This window comes from Rattus norvegicus, chromosome 5 (genome assembly GCF_021556685.1).
Source record: "Rattus norvegicus strain SHRSP/BbbUtx chromosome 5, alternate assembly SHRSP_T2T, whole genome shotgun sequence".
Lineage (NCBI taxonomy): Eukaryota > Metazoa > Chordata > Mammalia > Rodentia > Muridae > Rattus > Rattus norvegicus.
The window spans coordinates 93,997,973-94,015,376 of record NC_141538.1 but is presented as its reverse complement, the minus strand read 5'-3'; the positions used below and the strand labels follow the sequence as shown (position 1 = coordinate 94,015,376).

At 38.7% G+C, this 17,404-nt stretch overlaps 1 protein-coding gene across 7 annotated transcripts in view; it reads right to left on the bottom strand.

Annotated features, from left to right (window-relative positions):
• Positions 1-17,404, bottom strand: part of Kdm4c (lysine demethylase 4C) — a 192,671-nt gene that overhangs the window by 44,589 nt on the left and 130,678 nt on the right. For all 7 annotated transcript variants that reach the window (XM_087548042.1, XM_087548041.1, XM_087548044.1 and 4 more), the window contains 2 exon segments: positions 6,633-6,688; positions 3,399-3,507 (listed from right to left, as the gene is read on the bottom strand). In XM_087548042.1, coding sequence (XP_087404168.1) covers positions 3,399-3,507; positions 6,633-6,688 — 165 coding nt within the window.

The following is a 17,404-nucleotide window of genomic DNA, read 5'->3' as shown; positions in this document are numbered from 1 at the left end:
GGCCCATACATATACAGGCACCCAATTAGACAAGATGGAGGAAGCAAAGAAGTGCAGACCAACAGGAGCCGGATGTAGATCGCTCCTGAGAGACACAGCCAGAATACAGCAAATACAGAGGCGAATGCCAGCAGCAAACCACTGAACTGAGAATAGGACCCCCGTTGAAGGAATCAGAGAAAGAACTGGAAGAGCTTGAAGGGGCTCGAGACCCCATATGTACAACAATGCCAAGCAACCAGAGCTTCCAGGGACTAAGCCACTACCCGAAGACTATACATGGACTGACCCTGGACTCTGACCTCATAGGTAGCAATGAATATGCTAGTAAGAGCACCAGTGGAAGGGGAAGCCCTGGGTCCTCCTAAGACTGAACCCCCAGTGAACTAGACTGGTGGGGGGAGGGCGGCAATGGGGGGAGGGATGGGAGGGGAACACCCATAAGGAAGGGGAGGGGGGAGGGGGATGTTTGCCCGGATACCAGGAAAGGGAATAACACTCGAAATGTATATAAGAAATACTCAAGTTAATAAAAAAAAAGAAAAGAAAAAGAAAAGAAAACAAAATGTTCTTCATAATTCAGAAATCCAGAGTATGGGTAGCCTTGCCCCAGTGAATACATGTACATAGAAATGTATATTTAAATTGATATTAGACAATAAAATTTCAGGCTTTATTCCCACATAATAAAAAAATAAAAGAATTAAAATAAAAAAAAAGAAAATAGGGTTTTTTTTTAAAAACAAGCAGTTTAAATAGTCAGAAGATACTTAAGTTCATGCTTGCCTAACAGTTCTTCATTAAACCTCCAGTAGTTACTAAAAGTTGAACAGGACTTGGATAGAAAGACTACCTTTCAACAAGAAAAAGTAACACCTTTTAAATGGGTAAATGAGCACAAATAATTTTATCTTTATCATCTTGAATGTTTTAATGCATCACAAACTATTTTTCTGATTTCGTTTTGATTTTTGTGATCTCCTCCTACTCTTTGTGTTAGGCAATACCTATACAAGACAACCTGTGGGAAAGCATTTGTAGACAAAACAGCAGCAATACCACTTGGTGGGTGCTGGAGAGACAGCCTAGTCCTCACTGTTGCATGAGAAATGATCAATTTCCTTACTTTTTCTTAACTTTCTAAAACAAATAAAATACAAAATAAAGATGAAATCACTTTTATTAAGGATGCTTACAAAAACATAGACGAAGAGTTAAAAAAACACAAGCCACTTTTACCAATGGCTTCAAAACTGAATTAAATGTCTCTTCCTCTCCTACCAATGTATTAGCTGACTACAGTATTTAGGGAGGACTGGGGCCTTACAAATCCCTTTCCGCCTCAACAGTCCCCAGCTTGTGGAAGTTATGACAGCTGCTGAAATTCAAGAATTCAGAGAGCATTCTATCTGGAAAACTATTACACTGGTGGCTTTATTTTATTCAATCTGGGGACCATAGCTGAGTAAAGCTAGTGATGACAATTTTGTCCCAATAAGTACATCAGATACTGAGTTCCCAAAGCAATACAGGAACTTGCCACTGGTCTTGGTTAACATCGTCTGGCATTATGAGAGGAAGCACAATTAGAACACATCTGTTTAGTCCCTACTGAATTTTTATGAGTTCTGTCTCTAGTACATGTTGTATGTTCAACAATACGATTTTATCATCTAGTTCTGGATGGCGACAATGAGCAATAAATGTCAATTCCCTGGACTGCTTTAGGGAGACTGTGAACCCACCCAACAATCTCTTACCAAATAAATGAATACAAAGACTGGCAAATGACTACCTCATAAACATATCTCCTGCATGATGAAAATGAGTTAAATAGTGCCATACTTTAGTAGACTGTGCAGAGGTAGGTATAAATTAAAGAAGCCCCAGAAAAGCTCAAAGTATTTGTTACTGTATGATCACACTATTTAAGTGACAATTATTAGAAGCCAGAAATAATAATTTAACACTTACCATACACACCACAGCATTTTATATTTCAGTAAAACTTTCTTAGCATTCATAAGCTATTTAACCGCTCCAAGCATACATAAAATACTAAATCAATGCTAAGGCTGAGAAATCATGATATAGGTTAAAAGATGCTAAACATTAAGAATTATGGTTTATTTCAAAAGTACACACACTATTTGGCAAAACAGGTGATAGATTTTTAGTGAGATGAGCTCAGAAGTAAACATTTTGAATTCACATGAAAAGGAAGGGGTGGAGTGGGTAGGAGGCTGACACTCTGACTCTTAAAATACTGAGCTGTCTTCATAGCCCCGCTTTTACACCTTGACCACATTACTCAAATTAGGTAACAGCAGATAACATATTTCTTCTTAAAGTAAAAATGCTTGATAGTGTTATGATGGGAAATAGTGTTCATGTACCCTTTCTGAGAACAAAGGACACTGGATAAAATTCCTAGGAAAGGACCCTTTGTGGGAAGAAAATTGTAAGAAAGCAGCAACAGAGTCAATAATATTCCTTGAAATGTTTGGTAGTGGAATGATTAGGTTTTTATAATGACATAACTGAAGAACATGTAGGGAATTTCACCAGCATATTAAATGTATGTTTTTAACTTAAAGAAATTACCTTCTTAAATAAACAAAATAAGCTGGGTGGTGGTGGAACATGCCTTTAATCCTAAAACTGAGGAGGTAGAGGCAAGGGATCAAGGCCAGCCTGGTTTCCAGAACAAGTTCTAGGATGGCCAGGGCTCTGATACACCCATATACCCTGCATTAAAAAACAAACAAACAAACAAAAGAGGCCTAAATTAACGCTATGTGTAACAGAAAGGTACAGGAACAAAAATATTAGTTAGTATAAACACATCACAGGTTTGCTGATTAATGAAATAAATACTCTTAAAAAGGTAAATCAGTGAAGAGATTTTTATGAACATTTTTGAACAGATTAAAAGTTAACAAGTTCGAGTTGGGAATGATAAGCATCTAGTGTCTACTTATAAGTAAAAACACCTTGTAATTTAAAAAAGCTTCTGCGTTTCTCTATACAGCTCTTCTTGGCAAAGAGATTGTTGCTAAAGTTGGACATATTTGCTATACCAAAAGAAACACAAGAGAGTAAAGAAAGAAAAACAGTAAGCAATTCCAGTAGAACAGTTTAGGGAACTGCTGAATAATCTCAAAGAGCTAAATATTTTCAAGCTCATATCAATAAACAAAATTGATTCCTTTCCCAGATTTCAAAAAAATATGGAACTTACAATATACTAGGAAAGAATATGTGAGGAAAAATATATTCAAGATAGAGGAAAATATAAATGGAATAAAATGAAGCTATTTTATACATTGATTTGGAAACAAAACAAATTTCGAAATTGAAATTGACATTAATATATGAAGTAAGTCTTTGGCACTCACCAATTTTAACCTCTGTAAAGGTATTCTGTCTACATCTATTTGTGTCCTTTCTGGGACATTAGTGAATCGAACTTCTGGAACTGCAACAGCACATATGACATGAGCCCACCTAGTGAAAGAAAAGATTAAATATAAACAAATTCCTTAAACTTATCGACTTTAACTTGGTGGTGACAATCTGGCACAAAGAAGAAATGAATCTAAAAACCTAATTCCACTGCAAGTAAGTTCTGGATTATAAACGGCTTTAATGACAACTGGAAAAATTTAGCATAACTGTAACAAGAACTAGGTAAACAGGGCCGGAGAGATGGCTCAGCAGTTCTTACAATGAATCTTGGCAAATATCAGTACCTACATGGCAGCTCAGAACTACAACAAACTCCAATACTAGGTGATTTGTTGTTCCTACTGCCTTCCATGAGCTGCATGCACACGAAGGCACAAAGCCATACCAAAAAATGAACCATATAAAGGCCAAGGATTAAGTCATATAAAATGGTTATATACATTTGAAAACCATAGGATACATTTCATACTACATGTATACTATATTAGAATAGATTGATATGTGGGAAAAAAATAGGGTACTAGGAATCACATTAAAATATAATAAATGATACATTTTTTCACATGGGGAAATTAGTTCAAATATAAATATTTTCTATAAAATTAAAAGTAGTGAAGTCTTTAAATATTTTCCTCACTGCAATGTAAATAGAAACAAAGCAATCTATAGCTAAAGAGAAATGCAATCTAGCTTGTTACCTGATTTCCTTCTTAAAACATTAGAGCATCCTTTCACATCCCAAATTTGCATAAATTTGTTACTAATACTATTCAATATCACTGAAGTGTTATACCTTCAAGTAAACATTGGGCTGGCCAACATCATTAGGATTTGTATTACCAAAGTATCAACTTACATTTAAATGAAAGTTTTTGTTTGTTTTTCCAAGACAGGTACTGGATGTCCTAGAGCTTGCTAAGTAGATCAGGCTGGCCTCCAACTCACTGAGATACATCTGCCTCTGCTTTTCCAGTACAGGAATTAAAGGACTGTAGGCCTTGCTTAGCCACAGCTTATTTATTTCATTTAAACAATGAATGCCAGGCTTCATCTTAAGGCCACAGGAAGAAAGGACAATGGTTAACCCTACTTGAAAATTCTTCTAGACTTGAATAAAATCAGCATTCTATCATAAATACTATTAGATAATTTCTCATGATACATTTTTTTAACAAGAAGCACTTAAGCCATCTCATAGTCCCGACAGCCTATACACATCTATGATCTAGTGACAGCTCTACCAATATTACTAGATGACCTTATGAAAGATGATATAAATTCAAGCAAAAATATTGGCTGTTAGTACTTTATCAATGTGAAGGATGATAAATGATTTTACTCTTCATTCCAAGCAACCAGACCCATGTGTATATATACAAAAAAATGTTAATGACATCAAAAGATTATGCACTAAGAGTTCCAATTCCAGTGTTATGGGCCAGGCAGGACAACTTGCCCCACTGATGACAAGTTCTCCTCCCAATTTATTTTAAAAGAAAGAGGAAGTGAGGAAAAAAGTAGTTCAGTTAACATGAATGGAGTATTGCTGAAGAAGGAGGGGTGAGGAGAGGAGAGGAGAAAAAGGTGATGAGAAGGAAGACAATACAGGAGAAGCCTGTTGATAAAATGAGGACTGTAGTTACATAGAAGCACAGAGTAGAAGCAAACTCTATAGAATGCTTTGTTAGCCTTAGTCTCTGAAACAGAATTTCAATCCTAGGTCCAGAGAGCAAGTATGTGAAATAAGGTTACAGGAAGACCTGTATAGCAAACTATCATGCAGAGAGACATAATATCCAAAATATACAAAGAATTCAAGAAGTTAGACTCCAGAGAGCCAAATAACCCTTTGAAAAAATGGGGTACAGAGGTAAACAAAACATTCTCAGCTGAGGATTATCAAGTGGCCAAAAAGCACCTAAAGACTCAGGTGACAGCAGATGCTGATAAAGATGTGGAGAAAGAGGAACACTCCTCTATTGTTGGTGGGATTGCAAACTGGTACAACCACTCTGGAAATCAGTCTGGAGATTCCTCAGAAAACTGGACATTGCACTACCTGAGGACCCAGCTATACCTCTCTTGGGCATATACCCAAAAGATGCTGTAACATATAACAAAGAAACATGCTCCACTATGTTCATAACAGCTTATTTATAATAGCCAGAAGCTGGAAAGAATCCAGATGCCCTTCAATAGAGGAATGGGTTCAAAAAATGTGATACATCTACACAATGGAGTATTCAGCTATCAAAAACAATGGCTGCATGAAATTCATAGGCAAATGGAATGAACTAGAAAATATCATGTTGAGTGAGGTTACTCAATCACAGAAAAACGCACATGGTGTGGCACATGGCACACTCATTGATAAGCGGATATTAGCCAGAAAGCTCAAATGACCCAAGATGCAATCCACAGACCACAAAGGCTCAAGAAGAAGGATGACCAAAATGCGGATGCTCCCACTCCTTCTTAAATGGGGAAAAAAATCCACAGGAGGGGATATGGAAGCAAAGTTTAGAGCAGCAACTCAAGGAATGGCCATTCAAAGCCTGACCCACATGTGGCCCATATATATACAGCACCAAAACTAGGTAAGATTGATGAATCTAAAAATATGCATGCTGAAAGGGACCAGATATAGAACTCTCCTGAGAGACACATCCAGAGCATGTCCAATACAGAGGTCAATGCTAGTAGCAAACCAACGAACTGAGAACAGGACCCCTTTGGGGGAATCAGGAAGTATTGGAAGAGTTGAAGGAGCTGGCAACTCCATAAAAGCAACAATGCCAACCAGCCAGAGCTTCAGGGACTAAACCACTACTGAAAGACTATACATGGACTGACCCAGAGCTCCAACAGCACATGTAGCAGAGAATAGCCTTGTTGGAGCACCAGGGGAAGGGGAAACCCTTGGTTCTGCCAAGGTTGGACCCCAGTGTAGGGAAATATGCGTGGGGGGGGATATATATAGGGGGTATACCTGTATGGGGAAAAGGGGGAAGTTAGGGAATGGGGGCTTATGGACAGGAAACTGGGAAAGAAAATAACCTTTGAAATGTAAGTAAAGAAATATATCTGATAAAAATTTTTTTAAAAAAAGAAGTTCAAGAGACAAAAAAGAAATGATGAAACTCAACAGAATCAATATTACTTACTGATTGTTCTTAGTCTGTTTAAGTGCACCTCCTCTCAAATTGCAGAGACAGCATTCCTATGGGGGTAGAGGAAAATTAACAGTTATAAAACCCATATAACAAATGTCACTTCCATTCATCTAAGCAACTCTAGAAATTCTTACATACCATTTTCCATTTATCTTAAAATTAAAAGTGTAACGAATAACACAATGGTAAGTACTTCAAGATCCAGAAGGAATATTAAAACCCAGAAAATGATTGAGTACATAGGCCCCTTAGAAAGGACCACCATATATTGCTTTTACTCTGTAGAGCAGTAGGAAAACTGTGAAAAAGAACTTTGGAGCTAATAGACCAATTTCAGTGGTCAGACTGACTGAATGAAGAAACATGCTGGGGGCATTAATGAGACACAGCTTTGCTGTATCTGTGTGCATACACACTGACTGGCACTATCACATGGATAGAGAAGAAAAAAAGATAAAAAGTTGAATATAATAATTTCTACTTCTCTAGTTTATGATCAGTTTCAAGGACCAAGGTAGAGTCACATGATGAACTGTATTGCTCTGTGAGTCAATTCATCCTCCCATATATTACTTCTAGTCATAGCAATGACAAAAAAAAATAAAAAAAAAAGAGAGAGAGAGAGAGAGAAAACTAGTACTCAGAAGAGGACCTAGAACTGTGAAAAAGTAGATTATTTTATCTGTAGACCTTTGCAATTAACGCTCAGGAAAATGTGGAGGAGTTTGAATCTATGAGCTAAAGAAAACATAGAATGTTCTATCTTACTACAGAAGTACTTAATCATCCATATTAATTTCTGGTCTATTCATAATAGGCAAAAACTAAAAACAGTCTTCATTTCTATCAATAGATGAATGGATAAGAAAAATGTTATACTTTTACACAATGATATATAACTCGACTGTTAAGAAAAGTGAAAGTATAAAACTCACAGGCAAATAGAGCTAGAAAGTCCATGCTGACTAAGTTTACCAGACCTTAAAACACAAATACTATGTTTTCTCGCACATGTATATTATAACCCTTGTTATGCCTTAGATATGTATACTATAATCCAAATAACCAGAAAGGTGACGTACCAGGTAAGGTACTATAAAAGAACAGAGCATCTGTCAAAGAGGGAGAAGTGAAAATAGAGTTACAGAAACATAAATAAGAAAGAATTAAATTAAATGAGGAGGATTAAATTAGGATGGGAGGGCAGTATCATCAAGAAAATAGAGGAACAACTAACACTAAAGGCTTTTAGAAAACTATATGGAGGCCTACAACTGTAGAAGCTTAATAACATATGTTTATAAAAGAATTTTTAAGTGGAGACATCAAATAGAGAGGAAACTAGACAACTTATGCTACCAAATAAAATCTCCAGTGTCAGGAATGGTTTACGTCTTGTTGAATTAATGGCCTAAGGGGCCACATGAAACAGACTCCCATCAGGAAATATCACAGGCTATTGCTAAGGTTACTGCTTACTCTTCACCACTTATGGTAAGGCCCTATTGCTGAAGAAAACACTTCCTTACTCATTGAACGGAGAAAATTCCAGCTGGAGTCTATAGCAGTTTCACCTGTAATAACTAGTGCTCATGTTGCTGGGAGGTACTTTCCACTCTACCCAGAAGAGAACGGTAATCATCAATATCAGGAAGCTAGAACTGTTAGGACCTAAAGCAGTGACTTGCCTGCATGACATACTAGTGCAATAGTGGCACATTATGAGTCTAACCCAGAATATTTTGATTGGATTTCAGGTCCATTTCATGAGCTTGAAGGGGCACCTGGCACTGCTAAAGTGGCCAAGAACCATAGAATACATAAATCGCAGTACTGGCTTTCACCATGTACTTGAACTGTTAACACTAATAAAGAAATGCAGCATAGGTGTGTGTATTCAATGTCTGATCAAGCTAGTTGTGTAAAGGAGCATAAAAACAAATGTGAAGACTGTTATGAGAATGACATTATGAATTTAAAGCCTAGAACATAAGAAAGACCCATATCTGGCCACCAGGATCAAAGAAAGGGACAGTAATGCCAGATACAAGACACAGAAAGACTTAAGTCTCTTGCAGTTAGTTGAAGGAATTAAAAATGGAAATAGAAGCAACCAAGAAAGAACAAAGGGAAACAACCCTGGATATAGAAAACCAAAGGAACAGACAAAGAGCCGTAGATACAAGCATCACAAACAGAATACAAGAGAATGAAGAGAGAATCTCAGGAGCAGAAGATTCCATAGAAACCATCGACACAACTATCAAAGATAATGTAAAGCGGAAAAAGCTACTGGTCCAAAACATACAGGAAATCCAGGACTCAATGAGAAGATCAAACCTAAGGATAATAGGTATAGAAGAGAGTGAAGACTCCCAGCTCAAAGGACCAGTAAATATCTTCAACAAAAACATAGAAGAAAACTTCCCTAACTTAAAGACATGCACATAAACATAAAAGAAGCCTACAGAATGCCAAATAGATAGGACCAGAAAAGAACCTCGTCCTATCTTCTCACCAGAGACTATGAAAGCCAGAAGATCCTGGACAGATGTTATACAGACCCTAAGAGAACAGAAATGCCCACCCAGGTTACTGTAAACTGCAAAACTCTCAATTAACATAGATGGAGAAACCAAGATATTCCATGACAAAAGCAAATTTACACAATATATTTTTACAAATCCAGCGTTACAAAGGATAAAATATGGCAAAACCCAACATAAGGAGGCAAGCTACACCATAGAAAAAGCAAGAAACTAATTGTCTTGGCAACAAAACAAAGAGAAGAAAAGCACACAAACATACCCTCACATCAAAATATGAATATAACAGGAAGCAATAATCACTATTCCTTAATATCTCTCAACATCAATGGACTCAACTCCCCAATAAAAAGACATAGATTAGGGGTTGGGGATTTAGCTCAGTTGGTAGAGCGCTTGCCTAGGAAGCGCAAGGCCCTGGGTTCGGTCCCCAGTTCCGAAAAAAAGAACCAAAAAAAAAAAAAAAAGACATAGATTAACAAACTGGATACGCAACGAGGACCCTGCATTCTGCTGCCTCCAGGAAACACACCACAGAGACAAAGACAGACACTACCTCAGAGTGAAAGGCTGGAAAACAACTTTCCAAACTAACGGTCTGAAGAAGCAAGCTGGAGTAGCCATTCTAAGGTCGAATAAAATCAATTTTCAACTATGGTCATCAAAAAAGATAAGGAAGGACACTTCATATTCATCAAAGGAAAAATCCACCAAGATGGACTCTCAATCCTAAATATCTATGCTCCATATACAAGGGCAACTACATTCGTAAAAGAAACCTTACTAAACCTCAAAACACACATTGCACCTCACACAATAACAGTAGGAGATTTCAACAGCCCACTCTCATCAATGGACAGATCATGGAAACAGAAATTAAACAGAGATGTAGACAGACTAAGAGAAGTCATGAACCAAATGGACTTAACAGATATTTACAGAACATTCTATCCTAAAGCAAAAGGATATACCTTCTTCTCAGCTCCTGATGGTACTTTCTCCAAAATTGACCATATAATTGGTGAAAAAACAGGCCTCGACAGGTACAGAAAGATAGAAATAATCCCATGCATGCTATCAGACCACAAAGGCCTAAAGCTGGTCTTCAATAACAATAAGGGAAGAATGCCCACATATACGTGGAAATTCAACAATGCTCTACTGAATGATAACCTGGTCAAGGAAGGAAATAAAGAAAGAAATTAAAGACTTCATAGAATTTAATGAAAATAAAGGTACAACATACCCAAACTTATGGGACACAATGAAAGCTGTGCTAAGAGGAAAACTCATATCTATGAGTGCCTGCAGAAAGAAACAGGGGGGAGCATATATCAGCAGCTTGACAGCACACCTAAGAGCTCTAGAACAAAAAGAAGCAAATACACCCAGGAGGAGTAGGAGGCAGGAAATAATCAAACTCAGAGCTGAAATCAACCAAGTAGAAACAAAAAGGACCAGAGTAAGAATCAACAGAACCAAAAGTTGGTTCTTTGAGAAAATCAACAAGATACATAAACCTTTAGCCAGACTAACGAGAGGACACAGAGAAGATCTCCCAACCAAAAAGAGCCCAGGTCCAGACAGGTTTAGTGCAGAATTCTATCAGACCTTCAAAGAAGACCTCATACCAATATTATCCAAACTATTCCACAAAATTGAAACAGATGGAGCACTACCGAATTCCTTCTATGAAGCCACAATTACTCTTATACCTAAACCACACAAAGACACAACAAAGAAAGAGAACTTCAGACCAATTTCCCTTATGAATATCGACACAAAAATACTCAATAAAATTCTGGCAAACCGAATCCAAGAGCACATCAAAACATTCACCCAGCACGATCAAGTAAGCTTCATCCCAGGCATGCAGGGATGGTATAATATACAGAAAACCATCAACGTGATCCATTGTAAAAAAAAATTAAAAGATAAAAACCACATGATCATTTCATTAGATGCTGAGAATGCATTTGACAAAATTCAACACCCCTAAATCATAAAAGTCCTGGAAAGAATAGAAATTAAAGGTCCATACCTAAACATAGTAAAAGCCATATACAGCAAACTAGTCGCTAACATTAAACTAAATGGAGAGAAACTTGAAGCAATCCCACTAAAATCAGAGACTAGACAAGGCTGCCCACTCTCTCCCTACTTATTCAATATAGTTCTTGAAGTTCTAGCCAGAGCAATCAGACAACAAAAGGAGATCAAGGGGATACAGATTGGTAAAGAAGAAGTCAAAATATCACTATTTGCAGATGATATGATAGTATATTAAAGTAATCCTAAAAGTTCCAGCAGAGAACTACTAAAGCTGATAAACAACTTCAGCAAAGTGGCTGCATATAAAATTAACTCAAATAAATCAGTAGCCTTCCTCTACACAAAAGAGAAACAAGCCATGAAAGAAATTAGGGAAACGACACCCTTCATAATACACCCAAACAGAATAAAGTACCTCGGTATGACTTTAACCAAGCAAGTAAAAGATCTGTACAATAAGAACTTCAAGACGATGAAGAAAGAAATTGAAGAAGACCTCAGAAGATGGAAAGATCTACCATGCTCATGGATTGGCAGGATTAATATAGTAAAAATGGCCATTTTACCAAAAGCATCTACAGATTCAATGCAATCCCCATCAAAATACCAATCCAATTCTTCAAAGAGTTAGACAGAACAATTTATAAATTCATCTGGAATAAGAAAAAACCCAGGATAGCTAAAACTATCCTCAACAATAAAAGGACTTCAGGGGGAATCACTATCCCTGAACTCAAGCAGTATTACAGAGCAATAGTGATAAAAAAAACTGCATGGTATTGGTACAGAGACAGACAGATAGACCAATGAAATAGAATTGAAGACCCAGAAATGAACCCACACACCTATGGCCACTTGATTTTTGATAAAGGAGCCAAAACCATCCAATGGAAAAAAGATAGCATTTTCAGCAAATGGTGCTGGTTCAACTGGAGGGCAACATGTAGAAGAATGCAGATCGATCCATGCATATCACCCTGTACAATGCTTAAGTCCAAGTGGATCAAGGACCTCCATATCAATCCAGATACACTCAAACTAATAGAAGAAAAATTGGGAAAGCATCTCGAACACATGGGCACTGGAGAAAATTTCCTGAACAAAACACCAATGGCTTATGCTCTAAGATCAAGAATCAACAAATGGGATCTCATAAAACTGCAAAGCTTCTGTAAGGCAAAGGACACTGGGGTTAGGACAAAATGGCAACCAACAGACTGGGAAAAGATTTTTACCAATCCTACAACAGATAGAGGCCATATATCCAAAATATACAAAGAACTCAAGAAGTTAGACCGCAGGGAGACAAATAACCCTATTAAAAAATGGGGTTCAGAGCTAAACAAAGAATTCACAGCTGAGGAATGCCGAATGGCTGAGAAACACCTAAAGAAATGTTCAATATCTTTAGTCATAAGGGAAATGCAAATCAAAACAACCCTGAGATTTCACCTCACACCAGTGAGAATGGCTAAGATCAAAAACTCAGGTGATAGCCAATGCTGGCGAGGATGTGGAGAAAGGACACTCCCTCATTGTTGGTGGGACTGGAGACTGGTACAACCATTCTGGAAATCAGTCTGGAGGTTCCTCAGAAAATTGGACATTGAACTACCTGAGTGTAGGGAGCTGCGAAGTGGGGCGCCTCAAAAATGGTGCTGATTTCCGCCTTCCACCCTCCCGAAGGTGAGCGCTCCTTGTAGTAAACAAGTCCTTATTTGGCTATGACTGCCTGGCCTGCTAGGTTCCGCATAGTGACAGCCTGTCTGCATCACCTACATGGCATGTTGGGGTTGGTTGGCGTTGGGTACTTAAGCTGATGTAGGGCGTTCCCCGGGGTAGTAGAAGACTGTATCAAGGTTCCTGAGTAAATTGCTTGAAGAAGATCTCCTCTAGTTGTGTCTTCCTTGCTGGTCCAGGTTGGGCAGGACAAGTGGTGACCCCTATGGGAACTCCTGAGATTGGAACTTCTTGCAGCGCTGGTAAGTTCCCAAGGTAAGGTGGGACCATAAAGACCACAGGAAATAAGCGGCCATAAAGTTTCAGGGTAGTGAGCAAGAAAGTTCTCGGTAGCAGGGAACGGAAAGTAAAGTTCGTCGCAGCAGCAAACCGAAAGTAGCAAGATGTGTGGTGAATTTAGCCATAGCAGCGTACAAAGTTTTTGTCATAGGGACCTCAACAGTCTCGTCCAGTTTTTCTGGCTCTTCAAGAGCTGTTTGAATAAAAGAAACTAAAAATAAAAAGAAGCACCATAGAGAGATTCTTGAGCAAATGCGATGCCATTGCACCTTGGTTCATAGTCTCTGGTAATCTTCCTGTGACAAGTTGGGAATAATTAGGGAAAGACCTTGATTTTGCCTGTGAACAACGCCCCCTAAGACCTGGGGTCCGTCCAGTGTGGCGCTTAGTGCGTAGTTGCCTGGAGGATCAGAAATGTTGTCAGGCAGCCAAAGAGAAGGGGCAAGCTGCCCTAGAAATGCTTCAAGAGGAGAGGTCAGAAAAGCAGGGAAACACAAAGGAGACAGACTCAGAAAAGACAGATACAGAGGAGGAAACAGACGAAACAGTTTCAGAAGAAGAGTTACAAGAGTTGATAGATCAAATGCGGAAACAGTCTCTAAGGAATAGACAGAAGAAGAAAAGGAAAAGGCCTAAAATGGCGGAGGAACCTCTTGGGTGGTTCCCCTCGGCTCTTCCTTCCTGCAATGTTGTAGAGGGAGGAAGTAGAGTTTCCAGTAGTACATTCTGCCCTGAAGTGTGGAGAGCAGTTCATAGTGAGCTGCATTTGGCCTATCCTGTCTATGTGGATGCTAATCAACAAAGGTATCATGAGCCTCTTGAATTCAAGGTGATTAAAGCCTTGGCTGAATCAGTGAGAACATATGGTATCACTGCCTCCTTTACTTTTACTCAGATAGAGCCTCTGCACAGATTTTGCATGACTCCTAATGATTGGACTAACCTGGCGAGAGCGTGCCTCAGCCCAGGGCAGTATCTAGATTGGAGAGCTTTTCTAATTGAATATGCCAATGAACAGGCTGCTGCCAATTTGGTGGCAGGAGGCGGGAGAGAGGGTCTGTTTCTGTGATTCCCCAGGACCGGCAAGATCCATTGTGGGTCACCGAGAGATTGACCAGGAGGTGCGGCAAGAATAAAGATCCTGCTGTTGCTGACACTTCTCAGTGTGACCCAAGTGCTGGTCCAACCAGAGCCCCGGTGGGGGATACTATCGGTGTTCCCAAGACCCATGCCGATACGCCATGACCTTTAAGCCCAATCCTGTATGTGTTTATCTTCCTTTTGTGTTTATTGTTAGTAATGCTAGTCCGAATTCAGAGAGGTCTTGTCATGCTCTAATGAGACCTGTTTTTATACACAATGCTGGGATGCAGAAAAGTTTGCTATTGCTGTGGTTGCTCGTATGCCCAGATGAGTTCCAGTTCCTATGGATGCCCCCCATGCTATAACTCTATGTAGACAAAAAGGGGATTTCGGCTCGAGACCCCATATGAACAACAATGCCAAGCAACCAGAGCTTCCAGGGACTAAGCCACTACCTAAAGACTATACATGGACTGACCCTGGACTCTGACCTCATAGGAAGCAATGAATATCTTAGTAAGATCACCAGTGGAAGGGGAAGCCCTGGGTCCTGCTAAGAATGAACCCCCAGTGAACTAGACTATGGGGGGAGGGCGGTAATGGGTGGAGGCTGGGGAGGGGAACACCCATATAGAAGGGAAGGGAGAGGGGTTAGGGGGATGTTGGCCCAGAAACAGGGAAAGGGAATAACATTCGAAATGTAAATAAGAAATACTCAAGTTAATAAAGAACAAAACGAAAAAAAAAAATACTCTTGCAGTTAAACAGTAGTTTCCAGATATTACAGCACGGTTATACATATGAACTCACAGAAGCTGGAACCGTATACAAAAGGCTTGTATGAGATAGAGCCAGCCAAATCCTCAGTCTGAACGGTAAAGAGCCTCATGAACTTCCACTATTAGACTGACAGGCTACTGCAACTGATGACTGCTGGGAGAGGAAAAGTTCTTTTTTTTTTTTCTTGGACATGGTTCCTGAGAGTCTAATAATATTTCAGGATATGGTCCTACACCCATGTATACGCAGGAATTAAATGTATTCACTCACTGGTTACTTAGGAATTGATCAATATACGTGTATGCTAGCTAATTTTATGTCAACTTGACACAAGTCATTGTCATTTGGGATGAGGGAACCAGAACTGAGTACCCTTCCCTGCAGCCCAACTCAAAATTGGACTGTGACACATCTTCTTGATTTATAATTGTTACTAGAGGACCCATACCTTTGCAGGTAGTGCCAGTTGTGGGGAATGGATGATATTAGAAATCAAGCAATGAAGAACAAGTCATTAAATAGCACTAGTTAATAGCCACTGAAATCAATTCCTATCTCCCCAATTCCTGTCTTAAATTCTGGCCTTGACTTACCTCAGTGACGGACTGGGACTGGGAGCCTAAGATGAAAGAAACCCTTTCCTACCCAAGCTGCTTTTGACGATAGCACTTTACCACAGTGATAGAAACCCTAACAGTAAGTGTAGAGTTTATATATATATCTGTGTGTGTGTGTGTATACATATACATATATATATATATATATCTCATTGAAAACATATCAAATCCTATGAGATACAATGAAAGAAGTCTAAAATGCCTACATTAATCACTGAAAACACACACACAAGTAATGTTATCCAGGCAGAGTAGGCTATATTAAAAATATGTATACACATACACACATGCATATAACAATTAATGAAAAACAAGGCCATGAATTTGAAAGAGAATAAAGAGGACAAAAGGGAGCGCTGGGAAAGAGAAAAGAGTAGGAAAACTAATGCAATTATATTAAAAATTGAAAAAAGAGAAATTAACGAGATGTGAAATACATAATGTTACACCTTTAGACCCTGGAGCGAAGAGGAACAACCACAGTTCAATAGATAAAAAACAGAATCAAATAGAGATGAAGGGGAATCACTAGAATAGATATCAACAAAATTCATAAAAGTATTAGTTTAAAATATATTCCCTTCAGTATGGAAATCTAAAATAAAAGAAACTCATATATATCATATATATATATATCATATATTGGAGATATATGTATCTCCAATATAAAAATTAGGATAAGGGTCCTTCTTTCCTTTCTGCTGGGTGCTACCTGATTACTGTCAAAAGGGGCAAGTTCATGAAAACCTGGAAAGTGGTGCTGGTCCCAGCTGGACACTACTCTGGACACAAAGCTGCCATCGTGAAGAACATTGATGATGACAACTCAGACAGCCATGCTGTGGTGACTGTAATTGACCTCTATCCCTCAAAAGTTACAGCTGCCATGGACAAGAAGAAAATCACCAAGCAATCCAAGATAAAGTCCTTTGTGAAAGTTTTTAACTGCAACCACCTCATACCCAAAAGGTACTCTGTGGATAGCCCCTTAGACAAAACTGGTGTCAACAAGGGTGTGTTCAAAGACCCAGCTTTGAAACACAAAGGATGTGGGAAGCCAAGGTCAAGGAATAACAAATGGTTTTTCCAGAAGCCTCACTTTTAGATATATTTTTGTTTTCATCATTAAAAAATTTATAAAAACTAGGATAAGATAAATAATTTAAACAAATCTATAAAAAAGCAGTGAGATTGAAAATGTAATTAAAATGCCACCAATTGATAAAAATCAAGATATTCACTAGGGAATTTCACCAGCTTTGAAGAACACTAACATCAGTATTTCTCAAACTATTCCGTGAAATTATTATTACCTCGATATCCAAAGTAAATACATATACAGACAAAGAAAGAAAGGAAAGCAGGGAGAGAGGAAGGAAAGCAGGGGAGAAAAGGAAGGGAGGAGAGCAAGGGAGGGAGAAAAGGGAGGTAGGGTGAAATGGAAGGAGGGAGAAAGGGACGGAGAGAGGGAGGGAGGGAGGGAGGGAAGAAGGGATGGAGGAAGGGAAGGAGGGAGGGAGGGAGGGAGGGAGAGAGGGAGGGAGAATAAAAAGAAAATTAGAGACCATTTGTGGTGGTTTGGATATGGGGTGTTGCCTTGTTGGAGGAAGTGTGTCACTGTGGCTTTAAGATCTTCCTCCTAGCTGTCTCCTCAGGTTTGCTTTCA